This window comes from Pithys albifrons, chromosome 7 (genome assembly GCF_047495875.1).
Source record: "Pithys albifrons albifrons isolate INPA30051 chromosome 7, PitAlb_v1, whole genome shotgun sequence".
Lineage (NCBI taxonomy): Eukaryota > Metazoa > Chordata > Aves > Passeriformes > Thamnophilidae > Pithys > Pithys albifrons.
The window spans coordinates 35,705,920-35,725,867 of record NC_092464.1 but is presented as its reverse complement, the minus strand read 5'-3'; the positions used below and the strand labels follow the sequence as shown (position 1 = coordinate 35,725,867).

Here is a 19,948-nt window from a genome sequence, read left to right as displayed (position 1 = left end):
AGGAGACCAACAATTGTGCCAGCAGTCCAGTCCCTCTGCACAACTGCAGACCTCCTCGACACAGCCAACATGTTCTGCTTCCTCTGCTCATGGGTGCATTTCAGCTATAAAACAGAGCACTACAGTGCTGGTTGGCAAATCAGTATTGCAGCTCATGGGTAGAAGCTGGGTGGGCTTTGAGGCATTAGCTTGTGGGCATTGTCAAGGTACTGACAGTCACGGGGCACGTCTCTGGACACTGTGACATGTGGTGGACCCCAATCACATTCCTCCTCTTCCAGTCCAGAAATGCCAATGGAAAGAAGCTGTCTGCATGGCTGCAGCAAGTTGCAAATCACTTTTCTGAGGAAAGCAGACATTTGTTCAATTTGTTTCTTTCACACCTATATGGAAAGCTGAAACCTCACCTTTCTCCTAGAACATCACCCTGTGATTTCAAATGAGAAAACAAAACAGTTCATTATAATGTTTCATGTGAGGGAAGTTTTAATAAAGTCTGTACTGCTTTCAGTGTTTTTCTGTACATCCTCTTTGTTTTGGTGTAAAGAGCTACAGTTGTCTAGCACAGTGTAAGACAGTGTGGATACCAACACCAGAAGTGCTGACTCTGTGTAGGACAGAGCTCTGCTCCACAGCAGCCCCATCAAACTGTGACAGGTAACAGCCTGGCTTTGGAGGGGCTGCCAGGTCAGACAGTCAAATGGGCTCAGTGATTGTGGCATATCTGACACTTCAGGAGAGCTACCAAAGCAACCTGTGCCATGGCAGCAATGAACATGACAAGTCATTTCCACATGCCCATGGAATAGGGTCAAGACAGTGTCTTAGAGAGACATATAAAAGCGTCAATAACACAACTGTTATTTAGCAGGAACTGACGGTCTCATGACTAACAACCTGCTGACTTCCTTAGTAAGGAGATGAGAGAAATCCTGGAGTGGTAAAAGAGGAATGTGACCTCTGCCCTGGAAGGCTTTCTGACTGCTAGACTGAGGTGCCAACTACCCATCAGCTTAGCCCCAGCAGGTGAGACAGAGGGATGATGAGTTTGGGGCTCCTGCCAGAGCTCAGTCCTAGCTGAAGCAAAAGAAACTCATGGCCTTTGCAGGGATGATGCTCTGGGGCCTACTGCAATTAAAGGGGTCAGGGTCTCTGGTATCCCATGGGAGACAGCGAGCTCTAGCTGGGCAGTGCTGCTGCAACAGGATATATGGATCCTTCCCCTCCACAGAGCTGGGACCTTCTGTGGTTGAGAAAATGCCTCTGTCACATACCAGATTGTGCTGAACTAGGACACAGATCTCCAGCTCACTGTTGCTATTTAACAGGTACTTGACCTTGCTAGACAGACACAACTGGGTATCAGAGGTCTGCCGTCAGGTCCACGCTGTGTTTATAGGGAGAAAAAGAAAGAAAAGAGGGAAGAAAGGGAGACATTACACCTGCATTAAAGTGCACTAGTCTTCATCTGCATCTCAGGATGACCATACAGAAGTTTCTGAAGTTTTTGAAATATCTATGGAAGAGATTAAAGTCCAGGCAAAAGAAGGACAAATAATACATACAGTTTGAAAACAGAAATTCCTCTCACACTGCCAGGCTGGGTTTTGTTAACTACAGTCCTCACATATTTACACTGGCCAGGGACCCACAGCCATATGCCAGACACAGCTTTTATTCCCATAATCTAAACAGCCTCCACGTGTTAACATTTTTCATACAAAGATACATACAAGTATTTTCTGTGAACCAGAAACATACTGCTTTTGGCTGTCCACACAGGAACCAGAACAGATGCAGTCCTGAAGAGCACTTTAGGCTCTGTATTGTAATAAAAGAAACAAAATCCATGCAAGGAGAAAATGAGATTTTAAAAACATGCTTATTTAAAATAAGTTTATTATAATGAAATAATATAAAAATCTCACAGAAGTCTTAACAATGCTCCAAAAGAAGGGACAAATGCTGTATGATTTGAGAGATGATGCAGGTTGCAAAATTCAGAGTATTTCAGTCTGAACTGATTATGACAGCACAATTTGTGTAAAATACTTACACTGAGAGGTGATTTTGGGAGGGCACAAATGAGCCCAGTAAATTTAAAGTGCAAGGCAATATACCTTCTCTTCATCTTTAAATGTATTTCAGTATGTATATAAACTATTTTAGTATGTAAATTAAGGCTTGTACTAAGCTCAGTTTGACATTAATAAAATGTATGCCCAAAATTTGCTTGAAAAAAGAAATAGGAAAGGAAACCATAAAAGTAAGTGGCCTTGGTTTTCAGTTTGATTACTGCATTCTGGAATGCAATTTACTTATTTAGTTTCAAGTAGACATAAATCTCAATCTTTCAAGATGGCTTTAAATAAAGGAATCAAGTTTTGGAGACCTTGAATACTGCAAAGCAAAAGAAAGTTAACACAGTGTTAAGCAGAAATCATGAAATGAAAACAAGGAAGTTTCATATTCAAAACCATGAAACCTTTAACATCCAGAGTATGGAGGGGGAGAAATCCTATACCAAGAAAGGGATATTAAAAATAACATTCAAGGACTACATTTTGAAGAACTGCATGCCAGATGGATGGTCCACATTTATTTAAGTGAAGCGTCCTTGTACAAACTGTGAGCACAATCAGCTACAGCCTGGGTTTGCTCTGAGCCTAAGTGTGCTATGATACCTCTTCTGCATAAGGCAGATTTTATTTTGCTTGGAGCATTCAGTAGTTTGCAGGGTTGTTCACCAAGGGGCTACAGAAGGTAGCATCAAGGCATCAATTCAGCCATTCCCACCCCACCACTCCCCCCTTTTTCTTTTGTTATCTGCACTATACAAGCCAGAGAAGAGAAATAAATTAAAATTCTAAAAAAAAACCCAAAACCAGCAGACCCAAAACCCACTGTGCTTTCACTCCTATGAGGCAGAACTTCTAAATCTGAAGTGTCCCAGTTTAAATTTCATTGGTGACATCAAAAGTTTAAAGTAGTGTGGTTTTCCTGGTAAAATATGTCAAGCCAGGGTGAAACTTGTGAAAAAAGTAGCACATTTCCATCTGTATGTCTTGTTGCCTGCCAAAGAATTCAGGTCTGACTTTCCAAGTTTATATTTGTATCTCTTACAAAACTCCCTGCTTTGCATTCTTATGGAGAGAGTCTGACAGCAACAGCTCTGACAGCAAGGCAGATGACAATGGATGGAAAGAAAAGACCAGGCTGGGGAAGAGGGAAAGACAGCCAGGTAGGAACATGCTAATCATCTTTACAGGTGTCTGAAAGGCAGTTAAAGGTTCCCTAACATTTTGCACAAAAGTTGAAGTGATAATGAAAACAAAAGAAGGTCCAGCATATGGACATATATAACACTGTGTTCTAATAACAGTCCACATCCCTTGCCAAGGCACACTGCAAACAACTGAAGCATATTTTGGGCATACTTTTTATACATCCAGACAATGAAGGGACACTTTTCAAACTATGAAACATTTAAAAAGCAAATAGTTGTAGCCTAAATCCTGATGATCCTTTACAAAAAGCTTTTAAGTGAAGGTATATGGCCCTTAATTTTAAGTGCATCTGTTAAAGGGAGACCCATAGTACAACAGTGTCTAGATGGGATGTTTCAATGACTCCTCAAGTTTACACTAAAGCACTTGAGTATGCAGTTCATGTTCTACAATTGTAATGCCACAGAACTTCAATATGGAACTGAGTATGGTGCCTCAAAATAGCAGAGGGGGCTCCAGAACAGTTTGTTTTAAAAAAACAAGTAAATAAATTAAATAAATGTGTCCCATTGCTAAGCAGAACTCAAATGTAATGATTTGAGAGCTCTGCTCTAATGTCAATGACGCTACATAAAAAAGATGTGTTCATGATCTCCGTTCAAATATGCTGACTGCAATTATTCAGTACAAGACAGCACTTGTATCAGATTGCTCTGGGATTTACCATGTCTCAGCAAGGATGCACACTGGATGGACACTGCTCATGTCCTATGCTGTATCAGAGTTCTACGCTCAGCTACAGTAACTTCACAAAAAGCAGCCTCACTCTCCCCTAGGGCAAGGCTGTGATTACTCTTATTTCACCATGGATAAGTAAAATCCCTGAGAATATGCAACTGTTAGACATTGCAGGAAAGAGCCGAAAGCATTTCTAAAGGAAAGGGATGCAAAACTTTTAGACCAGCGCAACTCAAGAAACTGAAGCAGTTCACATAAAGCACACAGAGCAAGGGTGCTGTTCTCTGAGAGTCATGTGGATCTTTACCAAAATGTAGGGCAGTTGTTCCTAAATGTCGCCCATTAAAAATACCAAAACAACAAAGAAAACAGTTCTAACTAATCAACAAACCAAAAAAATCAAACAGAAAACATTGGCCTTCTCTCCAATTCTAAATTTGAAGGTCAGAAATTAGCTGCCTGTTCTCTACAATTATTAAAATCCAGAGCCATCCTCTCTGCTTGCCAAACTGACATCACAGGAAATGAAGGTGAGTTGTCTAGCGATGTCTTTGCTTCCACTTGGCCATCTGGTCTATTGCATCCTTAAACATACACCTTGGAGTTCAGCTCTGCAACACGCTGCATGGGTTTCTTTCTCAGTGGTTTTTTGACTGCAAAGATAGCATTCATAAGTCTTGAAGTGCTCAATGCCCTGCAAGAGCAGTACATGATGAAGTGCAAGTTTTGAAGGCAAGGAGACCTTGCTCAATTCCTTCTCTACAAGTCCCCTGGTTAATAACAAGCACACAGGGGTCTCCTGAAGCCATGGTCTCCTAAGAATATTCTTAAGCACCAACTCCAGAGTTCAGAAAGACCAATTTTACATAGAACAGCAAGAGGAGAAAGCCTGCTCTGAGGCAGGATGCCATGCTGATTAAAAGATACACAATGTAGAGTGCTCTCTTTACTTACCAGAAGACAGAAGAATGGTAGAAGTGAGCAATTGCTGAAGTTAGTGGTCCAACAAAGCTATTCTTTCCTATGAAATAAAGCCTCCTGATTTTTTGCAACAAATATTGGGTCTGATGCACACCTAACAAACTAGTAGTTCTCCTGATAGTTAAGAACCAAAACAAACAAAACAAACAGAAAACCTAAAAATACCTCCAAATGTTTTAAGTGCTGAATACACTTTCCTGCTACCGGAAAACTTTAAAGCAAAAAGGAAAGTCAGTTTTCATTATGATCTGACAGTTAATTGCTAGAGAAGAGGGATCTCTTCCTGGCCTCCCCATAACCCAGCTGATGGGTGGAAATGTGGTCTCCAATACCTTTCCAGAGCATTAAGCTAAAAACTGCCAAAGCAAAGTTTCCCACAGAACAGCTGAAAACCTTGACACAACCACACGGGGTGGAGAGTTAGTTGTTTTACTGCAGGGATGGTTTCTTTGCATTCATGCTTAGAAGAAGCAGGCAGCTGAATACCAAAGGCCCTCTGCTTCATTTTTAGCACTGCACATAGTGAAATAATTGAATAAAGCTTTGGTCAAAAGTTTTGACTTTGTACTCAAAATATTCACTACTTAAACTGAGAATCCAGAAAACTAAAACCTAATTCCTTCTGATCTCTCTTGGATTACATAAGAACTACACATAGGTACAACTCAGAGAAGATGACAGAACAAAGTCACATTACTGAAATAGTCTCAGTGATTTTTGAGCAGTCTTGGGAATCCAGAGAGGATCCAGCTGACTGGAAGCTGGCAAATGTTGTCCCAGTTTTCAAGGTGGGGAAGAAGGAGAACCCTGGAAACTACAGGCCTGTCAGTCTCACTTCAGTGCCTGGTAAAATTATGGACATATTGAAAAACACCAGGAAGACAACATAGTCATTGACCATAGCCAGCATGGTTTCATGAGGGGGAAGTCTCGCTTGTCAAATCTGATTTCCTTCTCTGACAGGGTAACCCACCTAGTTGATCTAGGAAAGTCAGTAGATGTAATCTTTTTGGACTTCAGCAAAGCTTTTGATACGCTCTCACAATATCCTTCTGGACAAAACGTCCAGCCCACAGGTGGATAATCATGTTACATGATGGGTAAGCAACTGGCTCACAGGTCAAGCACAGAGGGTAAGAGTGAATGGGGTGACATCAGACTGGCATCTGGTCACCAGTGGGGTTCTGCAGGGCTCCATTCTTCACCCAGCTCTTTTCAACATCTTCATTAACGATGTGGACACAGGACTGGAAGGAATACTAAGTAAGTTTGCCAATGACACTAAATAGGGATGAGCTGTTGACTTTCTTGAGGGCAGAGAGACACCTTGACAAATTACGGAGATGGGCAATCTCCAACTGTATGAAGCTGAACAAGGGAAAGGGCTGGATTCTGCACCTGGGATGAGGCAACCCTGGTTGTGTGTACAGACTGGAGAATGAGACGCTGGAAAGAAGTGCTGAGGAAAGGAACCTGGGGGATCTTGGTCAATGGCAAGTTGAATATGAGTCAGCAGTGCCCTGGCAGCCAGGAGGGCTGAACCTGAGAGGGTATAATCTTGGGGATTTTGGGACTTGAAAAACCAGTTGTCGGATCCAGAGGGGGACCAGAACCTCACCAGGACTGTGATCACCACTCTCGACCAGACTGACTGTCATCTGCACCAACAGGTTTCTTACTTCTTTTTACTTTGGACTCAGGGGGAACCACGTGGGGCTCAGCACAAGGGCTAATGAACACCACTGTGGGCTGGGTTATACTTCTGGATTTTGTGGGTTAAAACCAATTTTTCTTTGTTCATTGCATTTATTGTAATATTTTTTATTAAATTGTAACTCTGACTTATAATCTCTTTCGTGTTTTGTTCATTTCTCCTGACGAACACATAGGCTCTTTAAAAAAGATCAAGTATTTGGTGTGGAGAGGCTCCTGCCACAGATCAATGCAGGGCAGCAGGTCTGCAATACATTCATTTTACTGACAAAAGCCAGTACTACTACTGTGAGTATGTCAGCACTGACTTCTGTGTTTATGAAGACTTACTAATTCTAAGTAGCTCATTAGCACAGTCATCTCTCCTCCTGCAGGAGTTCAATTCGACTCTTTGAACAAAGTCACCTACAAGCTCATGCCTTGAATGTGCAGTCAGTAATTCACAGGCAGCCTTCTGGCCATCAGCAAAACAGGACTTTGGTCCTTAACCATACTACTAGCTAAAAGGACTTCTTTATTACTTTTAATAGCAGCAAAGCTACGGAGTATGTTTTTATCTGTAAATTTTTAAATTTTCAGTCACTTCTAAATAATTGCAAAATTCAAGATTTGTAATTGGTCCAATGTGTAATAGCTCCATCACAAATTCCAGCTTCCCTTACACTTTATTTCACACCCACTTTAATGAGGTTTCTGCCCATAACAGCAGCCTATGAAGGATTTTAATGAGATCTGCTTTTTAAACTGCTAGCTGTAATAAATTTAAAAGCAAGTATTTTGGTTTTGAGCAAATTTGATTTAAGAAACCCCTTAAACCCCAAAGAGAAACAACCACAAAACCTTAATAAGACAGGATGATGGATATGATCTTCAAATGCTTATGTGAATCACTGAAATTGGCTGGGCTCTGTCAGTCTGTGCAGCAAACTTCTTGTGGTCTACTGGCAGCAGCTGATGGGGAAACCATGCCACATTCTGGGAGCTGGTCAGGGAACACACCACCATTTCAAAGGCTGGTTTCTGGGGCTGCTCTGATCACCAGCCACAAACACCTGTGGTGAAGATTTCTGTAGTATTTGGATTAAAATATTTATTTAATAATTTTTCATTAAAAAGCTTTAACCCAAATTAAGGGACAAACTCACGGCATTACAAACTGGTGTTCAGCTGCCCTTCTCTTCTGCTACCAGGGAAACAGTAACTCTCACTACCTCTGTCCTCCTACAGCATGGCAGGGAGTGGGCACAGGGAATGGGAGAGGAAGAGCCAGCAGCACCTGCCTGGGTGTCGTGCTGGCAAGCCAAGAGCTCTGCTGCACACGCAGGTCCCTCCCAAGGTACAGAAGCAAAGGCCAAATTCTGCTCTGTTACTTTTATGAGGTGAAGAGGAAGTGCACAGGCAGAAGAGAAACAGGCAAAAACATTCATCACAGACATAGTTATGACTCAAAGAGAAACAGTACCTCTGCATTTATATGCAAAACAGGCGTAATGAAAAAAAACCCAAAACATCACATATAACCTTTCCCAAAAACACTCACAACACCCTTCCCACCTGAAAAGATACAATGAACAGAAATGATGTCAAAAAAAAGCCAAAATGGAAAAAATCTTTGTTAATAGACACAGTCCCTGAAATTTTAAGATGTGGTCTTGCTGTAGTCATACCACCTCATCTGACTCCAAACCATGTACTTCATAGAGAGTGTCCAAGATATTTAGCTGCTTTTCCATGGCTGGTAAGTAAATGTTGAGGTCCCTCTGCATTCCTTTGTAAAATGTTTCTTCCTGAGGATCACACTCCTCCACAGAGAGAGCTGCCACAAAATCTTCATATGTTGGAGCTGCCCTTAAAGCTAACTGGGAGAGGAACCAAAGAATTTAGATTTTTCAAAATAGAACAGGAATAGAAACACAACTAAAGCCGTGAGAAACTTCTAAGACCTCCCTCTTTGCATTTAGACTGCCTAGCTTTAATTTAATTATGTGTATACATATCTGTTAAGAATTTTAATTGGAAGGGAGACTAACAATTTTTTATTTTTGTTATTACTTTTGTGTAGATCCCCAGTTTAAGACATATTCAGAGAGGCCTGATTTTTATGAAGCATCTGTATATCATATTTTGTACAAACAAATAGCATACATTAGAAATTAATTAAATACAAACCCTAAATAAAGTACAGTTTGTTAAGGGAGCTCCCAACCCAGTGCCATACACTTCAGCACTGAATTCTCAAAATGCCCTTTAGAAAGTTTTCTGCAACATTTCTGTTTCTCCCAGTCCAAGTCATGATTGCCTGGACAGGGCTTTCCTTTTTTCTTCTGCAATTTCAGTGATAATTTTCCAGTGACAAACACGAGGGGGAGCTGCCAGACTGGACAAAAAATTTTCTCTAGCCAATATATTCTACTTCAACTCCCCACACATTCTGCACTAACCCTTCTTGAATGGTCATATTCAAAGGTAGATCAATCTTCAAAAAAGCAACCTCAAATCTTCATTTCAGCCCTTCAAGACTGTGCTCAAAAACACATCATGAAAAAATTGTGCACGCAAGTGCAATCTGTCTGGTCTGTCTCCAGAAAGCAGCTTCACCCTGGAAGTCCAATACTAAACACAGTGATACCTACAATACCCACCTTGAAAATAAGGTCTGGTAAAGGAATCTATTCACTTTAATGCTCAGAATTTTAACATAGTTTATGAATTACACACAACATATGATCACATGACTAAGACCCTGAGCTCTGTCAGCTACCAAGATAAATACTTACTGCAAAGACCCCTCGGACAACCCAGCCGTGGTGCTGCCGTAATGTCTTTCCATAAGCATTGTCTTAAAGGGGGAAAAAAAAAAGATCATGAGATAGATGTACGGCAGTTTTAAGTCTGCATCACAAAGAGAACTCAGAGCCCAGAAATAAGTATTTAAAGCTACATTCTTGCCACTGGATGTAAATAATGGCTAGTTCTGAATACTGAATTATGACTGAAAAGAGATGACAGATTTAGTATTTCTGCACTGGGGTCTCAGCTCTGCTGTACAGTCTCCTTCCAACCCATCCATGGCAAAAGTGTTCTAACAGACAGAAAGGCAAATGTGAAGTCTGAGAAAATACCACACAGGATGAAACTTGAACAGTAAACCAAAGCTGCACTGGTCATACTGACATGGAAGAACTTTACAGGGGAAAAAAGGGAATGAAAAAGTGAGAAAAAACCAGCAGCATGGCTCTGCTGCAGGCATTGAGCAATTCAAGGAGTAATTCAGTGCTGAAGCCCTCAGACTCAAAAGGTTAAATAAATGCCCTGATTTTCCACGGTGTTTAACACCCACATCTGGCGGCAGTGTATTTACAGTCCCACTTCCTAGAGCAGCTACATACTCCAGTATAGTAGTTCTTTTTACTAATCCTATAGGGTGACTGCTTAGCTGTTTAAAAGAAGCTAAAATAAAAAGCTTTTAAAAAGCTGTTGCAAAGCTGTTTTAAAGGATTATTTTAACATTGGACTGCATACATGTAGAGAGTGCCTTAAACAGGAACAACCAAGTCAAGTCTAAGAGGGGTTTGTACTTTGCTGTGTGTTTGTTGTGGCCACTAGCCTGCCTTGGTGTCAGAAATTGTGCACTTGGAAAAATTCCGTCTTCTCTGTTACAAACTCCCTTTTAATGGATGTGGAAAATTCACAGTCATGGTGGCAAAGAGGTGATTTCAAAGAGTGATGGCCAATCTCATACAATTAAAAAAGTAACAAGGCAGCAATCACAAATTTGAGAGTCATCACTCTCACTGCAAACCAGTCGAGAAAGTAGAATGAGACAAAGCTCTTGTTTTCCTAAGATATGACTGTCTCCCCTGCCAAAAGTATGCCAGATATAGGAATCATTATCTGCTAATCTTTCAGTGTTGACCAGTTACCCACCTTATGGCAGCCATTTTAAAAAACTGCAGTTTTCAAAATGTTAGGTCTTAGAGATTACTTGCATCATTAGTCACTGAAGAAAACACAGGTTCTAAACAAAGAGGAAATTAGCCAAGTATGTAAATTCAGAAGCACATGAAGAATAAAGCGTCTGGCACTTACTCAGAGCTGTTTGGATGTTCTTTTCCCCATTCTTCACTTCTGTCAAAAACCCTTTCAAGAACTTTAAACCTCTGTCAGGATGGACCCATGAAATAAAAAGAAACCATGTTTATAACAAAGTAACCTAAAGTATAACAAAGCCCTCCAAGTAGCAATACAACTCAAAAGTGCAATAAAATTAAAAATTAAGGAGCCATTCTCAATCTGAACAACAAAAAAAAAATGCAGCCACTTCCTCGAGCCTCTCTCTCAGTCCAAGGAAAAAAACATTTTGCTAAAAATTTCTGCTGCAGCCTGAAATCATCTGCTCTGGTCCAAAAGGATTAGTAATTCATTGTAACTTCACTTGTATGGGAAAACAGCGTCCTACAATTGCTTTTTCAGGCCTTCTGGCAAAGCTGCAGTGATACAAACACAAACAATATACTAATCTTGAAACTGACCAGTTTAGATTGATGGAGCCTGTGGAAATTAACCAGTGTGCTCCACATACACAAACCAGCACTGGTGAAAGGCCCCGCACTGTACCCTAGCAGTTCATAATGTATGCAGATATGAGGTCATTACCTTTTCAGCCACAGGAGAGCCTCTGTAGCAGAGTTTCTAACTTGTGCTACACCTGCATTCACTTCATGGAGCACTATCTTCTGAAGGGTATCAAACTCTTCTTTGTTGGTAATAAATTTCTGGTTTATTTTCTGGAGAAAATACAAAGTGTAAAACTTTAGGCTTTTAAGATCAAACAGGGGCCTGTCCTATAAATTCTACCCATTCCCTGGGACTCTTCCCTGCTAAGAGATACTACTGCTCCACAACCATGTGACACACTCCCCACAGCACAGCTGCCCTGCCACGCTGGGCATGACAGCCCAGGGCACCACCCCAGACACATGTGGTTTGCCATACGGCTAACACAACCAAAATAAAGCATCTCAGTCAAAAATTTACATGGGACTTACCATCTTTGTCTAACAAAATGCTTCAGGTTTACATGACATCCTCCACACTGCTGGACAGGAGTTAACTCAATATGCTCTCTGAGCAAAGCCCCATTTGCCCTGAGCTTCAACTACCAGTAAGATTATCTTCTGATCACTGCTAAGCTGCAAATTCTCAATTACATTTAGCAGTCCTTGGCGTGCTTATGTTTTCAATTTATTCCCAAGTTTTTATACACAACTCCTCACAAAAACAAGAGAGAAATATATAAAGGGCGGATAAACAGATTCATCTTCTACTCTGAGGAAGCAGCTGCCTATCACTTCACAATAAATATTTGATGGTTTAGTTTTTTAAATAGGATTCTTCTCTCTTGCTATTTGTAGTCTTTCAGTGGCTACCAGCTGTAAGATAAGCAAATACCTTTCTCGCTCGACGCCAAACAAATCTGATAGCATACAACATTCCTTATCATATACTCAGAAGATATGTTTTGCTTTTCCTCTTTCTTTTTTTTACTTGAAGGAAAAGCTATGAAAAGTCTTGCTATGAATACCTCTTTATCTCATAACTAGTACTTCAAACCTTTTCACAAGTTCTTGATGCTGGAAGAACTTCCAGAACAAGAACCGAGCCTGCAGGATACGCCCCAACCTGCAGAGAAACTGCTTCTTACTGCATTAACTTCCTCCTACTTGGTTGAGAAAAGGAGTTATTTTCTCCCTCCCTTTGTTTTACAGCTTAAAGTCAACATTGCTAACATCACATCATGACTTACAACCTATTCAGCTCCAAGTCACATGCACTAGGTGTAACAGATGCTTTACTTAGCAGTCAATCAAGTATTTTTTTAAGTTTGCACACAACTGGATTTATTAAATACAGAACGTACTGTAAGAACTGAATGAGAGGCATTTCAGTGCTCTGGTCTGACATTATGAAATATTAAAATAGTTTTCCACTATTTACTCTTACTACATAGTTTTGAGCTTTACTGTCTAAAATATCTTTTTGTTTAAAAAACAAAAATCATCTGAAATAGAAATTAGAAATAAGCTGTTACCTTGATGTTGCCTACAAAATCCATTTTAACAGGAGCAAAAACAGTTGGTCCCAGCTTATCTAGAAAAAAAAGGCCATATTTTAAAATTGTGTCTTTTTCCAGTACTAATGTTTTAGTAACAATTAGTTTCATTTACTCTCTTAACAACTCTTCCAAACATCAGAATACTAAATGAATGATGCAAACTCAAGTTTTCTTTGGTGTACAACCAATCCCCACCCCTGTCAGTACAAGCGTTAAAATACTCTGACCACCAATTTGGATGTCTTCAAAGGGTCCATGCTCACAGGGACCTCACATGCAGTGTTAGATGCAGGTGGGGGGCTGCACTATCTGGAGACAGAAAAATTTTTGGAAAAATCAAAGAGACTACAGCTCATAGTGTGCTGTGTTGAAAGTGTAAGGTATCAATGCTGCTTTTCTGAGATGTTCCAGATAAACCCATGGATTTCCAAACTCCATATACATGGGTCCCACCTAAATGAGTGTGGATCCTCTTTAAAGCAAAGAATTAAGAAACATGTTCTAGTACCAGTCAAATTGATTCTGCTGATACAGTTTGTACTATATCACTTTAATGAAGAAAAAAATTTCCCAAACCAACTGTTGCACCTTTTCTCACAGCTGGCAGCAGTCAAAAGGAGTCAGGAAAAGAAGCTGCTTACCCAGAACGGGTACAATTGCATAACACGACTCCAGAAACTCTTCTGTGGGTATGCCCTCCTCCTCCCGAAGTTCAATGTCACTGAACCTGGTGCCCAGGAGAAGCAGAAAAGATTGTTACTTTAACAAATCTTTTTGTGTAACTTCTAAAGCCAAAATTGTATTTCCTATTCACATAATTTCCATAGAGGTAAAATTTATAGACATTAAACCACCAACATAGCTTTTGTTTTACTATGTTAAAGTAACTGATCACAGGAAATACACATTTGGTGATGTGTAAGCAAGGCAGGCAATTACAAACAAGGAGAAACCTCCCACTTCACTCTATACAGCTAATTTTACAAAAGATGTCTTCTTCCAATTATTGTGCTGTAGGCAATCTTGTTAAATAATCTCAGTAACTACAGCTTTACAGATAGAAAAGTCTTAAAACTAAGTCAATTAAAGATTTACAAGTTTCAATAACACTTTTAATTGAAATCTGTAATACCTATTGCTCATGACACTGAAAAAGGTCGGAAAATCATTTTCATTTCTGTCTTCCTCACACAAAGACAATCCACTTAAAGAATTTGTTTCCGACTTCAGCAACTTGTGGGCATCACAGTCTTCTACAGCTTGCAGCTTGTCCTCTCCATCTTCTTTAATGCCTAGCATTTATAGGAAACAGAAGAAAAACAGAAAAAGAAAACAGTCACATACTCATATTGTTATTCCTGTTCACCAAGATGTCTTCCTGCTTTAAGGAAGGCACTTAAATCTCTGGATCATTCAGTTTAAAGCTTCCCTGGCAGCACCATGACTCCCACCACAGGTCTGTTGGGTGCTAAGACCACATTTCAAACAGTCCCTTCTTCATTCCTTTAATCAGACAGGCCAAGAACAAGGCACCAATGCAGGTGAGCCAGCACATCCTCAGAGAGGACAGCCTGATGAGAGAAGAGAGTTGAAGAAGCAATTGGGTGCATCAGGGAGCAGATTCATCTCCTTGAAAGGAAGATTACTTCTCACGTGGTTGTAACTTTCCCAGTACTGTCAAAGTGGCACAGCACATTTTCAAAAGCAAAAAATAATACTGACGTGTTTGGTCCTTCTGATAAGTTAGCAAACTGGCTGCTTAGGTGGACACTGGTATGATATCAAAGACTGTTATGTTCTCCCCCATTTCTATGAATATATTTAAAGTTTCTCAGAAAAAGATCCATGTGCCTCTTCCCCACCATGGTCTATTTCACTTCCTTTTTGGGGTCAAGTACATCTCTTTCAAATACATACAGCACTACACAGGCACTTCCAAAGAAGGCAAAATCTTTCTTACACATCACACATGCGGTAAGATCTTCTGACCTCGTGGAGAACTTCAGAGAACAATTCAAGAAGCAAAAACAATACATTCACAGCATCTGCAGAATACAAGCCATGGCTACAGCACATCTTGCTTAAAGACCATCAAACTAGCACCCAAGACTTCCAAGGGAATCTGTCGTCTGTATTTTCAAGTGTCAGTGATATTTAGAGAGAGATGTGAAGCTGAACTTAGCTTCTGGCTGAAGGGATCAAGCTGCAGGAAACTCTCTTTCTCCAAGTGACCTCTGAAAGCAGGCTTGCAGCAGTTCCTATTACTTGCAGAACCACTGAATAAGCCTGGTGCTGGGTGAAATAAGAACCACTCACACCACCCAGTAACAGCAATGAGACTTGAGCCATTCTCCTCAAGGCAGAATAAAAATGGCCCCAGACATCACTGACATTCACAATCCAAGTGTCTCTCCTAAGGAACTAGAGTTGAGTGATGCCACTGACCTGTCCTTCATCAAGACACACAGGCTAGTGAGTAGTGAAACAGCTGAAGCCTGCAGTGACTCCATAGGAGTGCTATGCAAAAAACGTGGAATCTTCTGAAATCTCCAACTCAAACACTGTAAGTCCTAAATGACATATATAAATTAGTTACGGGACTTAAATGCTTGAGCATGTCTCAAGACTGACCACTCAATAAAGGGAAGAGAGAGAGAAAGAGAACAGCATCTGAGACAGTGCAAAGCTCCTAGGCTCAACAGGAGGATACACACAGAGCCACCAGCAAGCCAAAGCCCCTGGGCTGGCTGGGTCAGCCTACCCCACAGAGACAGCTCTGCACAACCTAACCCCACCCTGTACTGCGAGCAAAACTCCACCACTCAATTGAGTGCACCCAAGAGGGGACAGCCCTTTCTCTTTTTTCCACACGAACCACAGTAGTTAAGTAACGCCAAGTACCTGACTTGAATTAGTTTGAACTCCTTGCTTTAGCACTGTTTTCTTGAGACATTATGCCAAATAGTGACATGTGCATGTCATTTTGCAGGGACCTGCCACACTACATAACACCAGCCATGAAAGTGGGAAAAACTCCAAAGAGAACCTACACGAAGCAAAATTACTACGATCATTAACTTGGGCTTAAAAACTTCAGCTGATTCAGACTGCATATATATGCTTAGGAATAACAGGCAGGTAGAGAAAGTTACTGTTCAAGAATGACACAGTCCATTCAACAGAATGAGCAGAAATCATATGTTACTCAAATAGATTTATCCAAATTACTGAATTAATTCAACAATATTTTACTGAAGTAATGCACAAATTTAAGTGTCATGCTATTGCTAAGGTAATGGAAGAAATGAGACACTTTCTAGTACATTCTCAGTTGCAGAAAAAGGGTTAATTTTCTGTAAGGATTTGTCAGAGCAATCAAGAGTGGCTACAAGTTCAAGCCCTCTCTGACAGGCACACAAAGCTTTGATGTTCTCCTTCTGACACTACAGCCCTTCATAATAGCTGAGGTTCCGGCATTCCCAGCAGAGGGCCTCTGAGAATAATGTGTCTGTTCACAATGCAAGGAGAGTCCAAGCTCTGCCAGGCTGTATTGTTACGCAGGTCAGTCAGCATCTGGAGGGCCTCAGCTTGTCCAAAAAAAGAATTTTTAATTTCTTTCCCCATTCAGTCCCAAGTTAGCCATCAACAAGGGCAACAGAATCTATGTTGAGACAACTTGCAGAGGGAGATACCAGACTAAATTAGACTGATATTCCCTCTCCTGGGAAGCAAGAGATCAGTATTCTAACAGGCTGCCTACACATGCCTTCATTCACACTTACAGAGTGATGATCCTGGATAAAAGACAGTGCATATACTTACCTGCCAAATCTTCTGCTATATGATCTTCAACAGAAACTTTATTGCTCTCCTCACTCCTTTCCAAGTTTAAACATTCCAGACTTCTAATAAGCGTTTGTTGTTGATGGTTAATTTCTGCTTTCACACAGCCATTTTCACAGGGGTTGAATTCCATCTGCCTGAAGAAAGGGAAAGAATAATAGTTAGTGTATAAAGCATTGTTTGGTAAGCTTCTTCCCGCAAATACACACAAATAACAATAAGAGAAAAAGAGTTGACAGAAATTATACACTGTCACAGGCTCCTCTGAGCAAAAGAATTTGTCTAAAATAACAAAAAGAACCACGCAGCTCTTTGCAGCAAGCAGGATTAATAACTCAACTTCAGCTTGCAGAGTTCAAGTATATTTACAATGATCTTTACTGAAGATATATAATCAAAAAAATGCAATTACAAAAAAGCTCAATGTGATACAATTCTGCCTGCATTTAGCACCAGTAAGAGTAGACCAAAAAAAAGGAAAGAACAGATACTACCAAAAACAGATTAGAAAGAGACTGACAGTAAAGACTTTTATTATACCTTTCTGTTGAGGTGTGACAGGACAACACAGAATGCTTTATCTGAAAGATACAGAGGGGAGGAGAATATTCTTTAAAGAAAGAAGACTGTATCATGCATCTCAAACTTCACATTTTATTAAACACGAGTTTGAGTCAGCAAAAAAACCCTCACTAATTCTCTGACCTGGAGGCTGCATACAGCCAAATGTGAAAAGGTGCTCTATTATTACACCAGTACGATATGGTGAAAAAAACACAAAAACCTGAGGCCAGACACCAGATATAGTGATTTCTCAGATCCAGCCATGCATCTACCTTCCTATATACACCTTAACCTCTGGTTTTCCAGAGATGTTCCAGTTTTGGGCATGTAGTTATGGATCCAGGATTCAAGAAAGTGCCCATGTAATTAAAATGATAAGCTCATCAGCTCCTGTTGGCATATTACCACAGACTAAAAAATGTCCCTACCTTGTTTGAAAACCATAAGAAATGGCAGAGTATGTCCAGTGTAGGACTACTAGCTATAATATGGGTAAAAACACATTCCCTACTTCTACAAATGCTACCTTACAAAAGGATGTCTTAGCATTCCTGCCAAGGCTGAGCGAAGATGATTCCGGCCATTACCTTGCTCGTTCTGAGAACTGCTAAATTTGGGGATCCAGGTGGGGTCTGATGCAGTAACTCAGAAGTGAAGGCAGTATTTGCAATCTGCATACATTCTTCAAGAGTCTTCAGAAAGGTGTCACAAGTTGATTTTAACAGGGCTCCCATGTCAATCTCACTCTGTGGAAAGAAATCAATTGAAAGAAATAGACTTATCACAGAAGATCAGTTTGGAGCAACTAATGTCTACAAAGCCCACAGCTGCTACAGTCACGGTTTCTGGTTAACGTGAATTAAAATTCAATGTGTCAGCTGCTCAGAGAACTGGCATCACATATGACTGGGGCTTGCAGCACCACCACACTTGTCAGCCTCTCAGTACAAGCAGCTCAATATGCTTGCATTTTAGAAGCAATGCCTCTTAATTATGTACCTTAGAGGTGTTAGAAGTGTATGAAATACTAAGCCTGGAAGCAATCAACAATGGCATTCCAGGAAACATCACTGACAGAAAAATGAAAAGTAAAAAAATTAAACAAACACAAAATGATCTGCAGATAACAATTTTTAAAAAATCCCACGAACAAAAAAATTACTGCAATTGAAAAAAAGGCAGAATGAATTATCACACTGCCACAACGCTCCTCATCTCTGTGAAGTGCAGTTATTGATGGTGAAATGCTTTTAGCAATAAATCTTTCCAATTAAATGGCAGTAAGGAACAGAGTTTTCCTCCAGATGCATGAAATACAAGATGGATAAACACTACATTATGGGTCAGCACCTGTGAGCTGCAAGTTCTAATAGTGCCTTTTAGTCATTTGTACACTACATTATGCTTCTGCACTGTCTGTTAATTCACCATGAACAGTTTATCAGGTATCTTTACAGAGATGGTTTGGACATACAAATGATTAACCTTCAGGTGTTTGCCTGCCTGTTCTGCATCCATGGACCCACCTCTCCAGTGGGAGGTGTCCTGGAACTCCACACCAGCTTCTCTAGCAGGTGAAGTGCAACCCTTTTCACACATTTCCCTCTCAAAGCAAGGGGCAAATCACTGTCATTAGAAGATCCCTCTTAAATGAGGCTTCTTTGATCAGGAAGATTTTCAAGGTTTGAAACTAAGTTATGTGAGGCTAACTAGGGAGTTCTTTATACCAGTTTGGGGGGTTTTTGTGGTCTGAATAGAATCATGACCTTTTAGGGGTTTTGGTCATGTTTTGCTGAGCAGGAACTAATGCCTCAGCAGCAGACAAATGTACACTTCTTGCATGTTGTTTTTTTATAAAAGATCTTTTGCTTTTTTGATTCCCTTATACACATGATCACCTACAGAGACGTTATTGTTTGATCACAGATACCACATCTCATCTCCCTACTTGCTATCCCAGTACAGGGCAAATTTATTTGCAACAGCACCGTATTACTCCATTTAAACAAGAACTGTTGTGTGAGCACGTTATTGCCCACAGGATCTTTGCAGAAAGAGGCTGCAACATTAAGTAACTGTGAGAGAATACTACGTTGGTTAACCAGAAAAGTTCACAACGCTCAAGACTTTACAGATGTGGGCTACACCAAAAAGAAGAGCTGTACCTCTGGTTCTGATACACCAGAAATGCTGGCTTCCTTCGTTTTATGCACTTGCTGAACAAGGAGGTTACAGTACAGTCTAAGTTCAGACATTTTAGTCTTCAAGGCTTCTGTGTTTTCAGTGAACTCTAAAAGTGACAGAAAAGAAGAGTTAAATTTCTCGTATTTGATGCAAAGCAACTTCACAACATTTGACCTTAGTGGGCCTTTTAAATAGGACAAAATCCCCACATGTAATATTTTTTGTTTTCACTAAGTAGTTTAATATGCAAGCAATACCACCCTTTAGATAGGGTTATAGGTAGAAAACGCTGGAGGTAAAAGACACATCCTGTCCAACCCAAAGACATTAATCTTATATATATATATATATATATATGTATCTATATATGTGTATCTATTTACACATATATATACACACGCACACATACACACTTGAATCACAGAATGGAAGAAGTTGGAAGAGACCTCTGGAGACCAGCTAGTCCTACTCCAGTGTTCGAAGCAGTCATCCAGAGCAAGTTACTCAGGGCCATGTCAAGTCAGGTTTAGAACTTTGGCAAGGATGGAGACTCTACAACCTCTCTGTGCGACCTTTCAGTGCT

The 19,948-nt window shown here is 40.4% G+C and overlaps 1 protein-coding gene across 1 annotated transcript in view; it reads right to left on the bottom strand.

The window, feature by feature from the left end:
- Positions 1-1,881: 1,881 nt before the first annotated feature.
- PLEKHA8 (pleckstrin homology domain containing A8) overlaps positions 1,882-19,948 on the bottom strand; it is a 30,482-nt gene continuing 12,415 nt past the window's right edge. The window contains exons 4-14 of the mRNA XM_071561025.1: positions 19,347-19,471; positions 17,769-17,927; positions 17,158-17,198; positions 16,597-16,754; positions 13,907-14,066; positions 13,416-13,501; positions 12,751-12,809; positions 11,316-11,446; positions 10,749-10,819; positions 9,437-9,498; positions 1,882-8,518 (exon numbers count right to left, since the gene is read on the bottom strand). Coding sequence (XP_071417126.1) covers positions 8,321-8,518; positions 9,437-9,498; positions 10,749-10,819; positions 11,316-11,446; positions 12,751-12,809; positions 13,416-13,501; positions 13,907-14,066; positions 16,597-16,754; positions 17,158-17,198; positions 17,769-17,927; positions 19,347-19,471 — 1,250 coding nt within the window. The 3' untranslated portion in view covers positions 1,882-8,320. The remainder of the gene's footprint in view (positions 8,519-9,436; positions 9,499-10,748; positions 10,820-11,315; positions 11,447-12,750; positions 12,810-13,415; positions 13,502-13,906; positions 14,067-16,596; positions 16,755-17,157; positions 17,199-17,768; positions 17,928-19,346; positions 19,472-19,948) is intronic.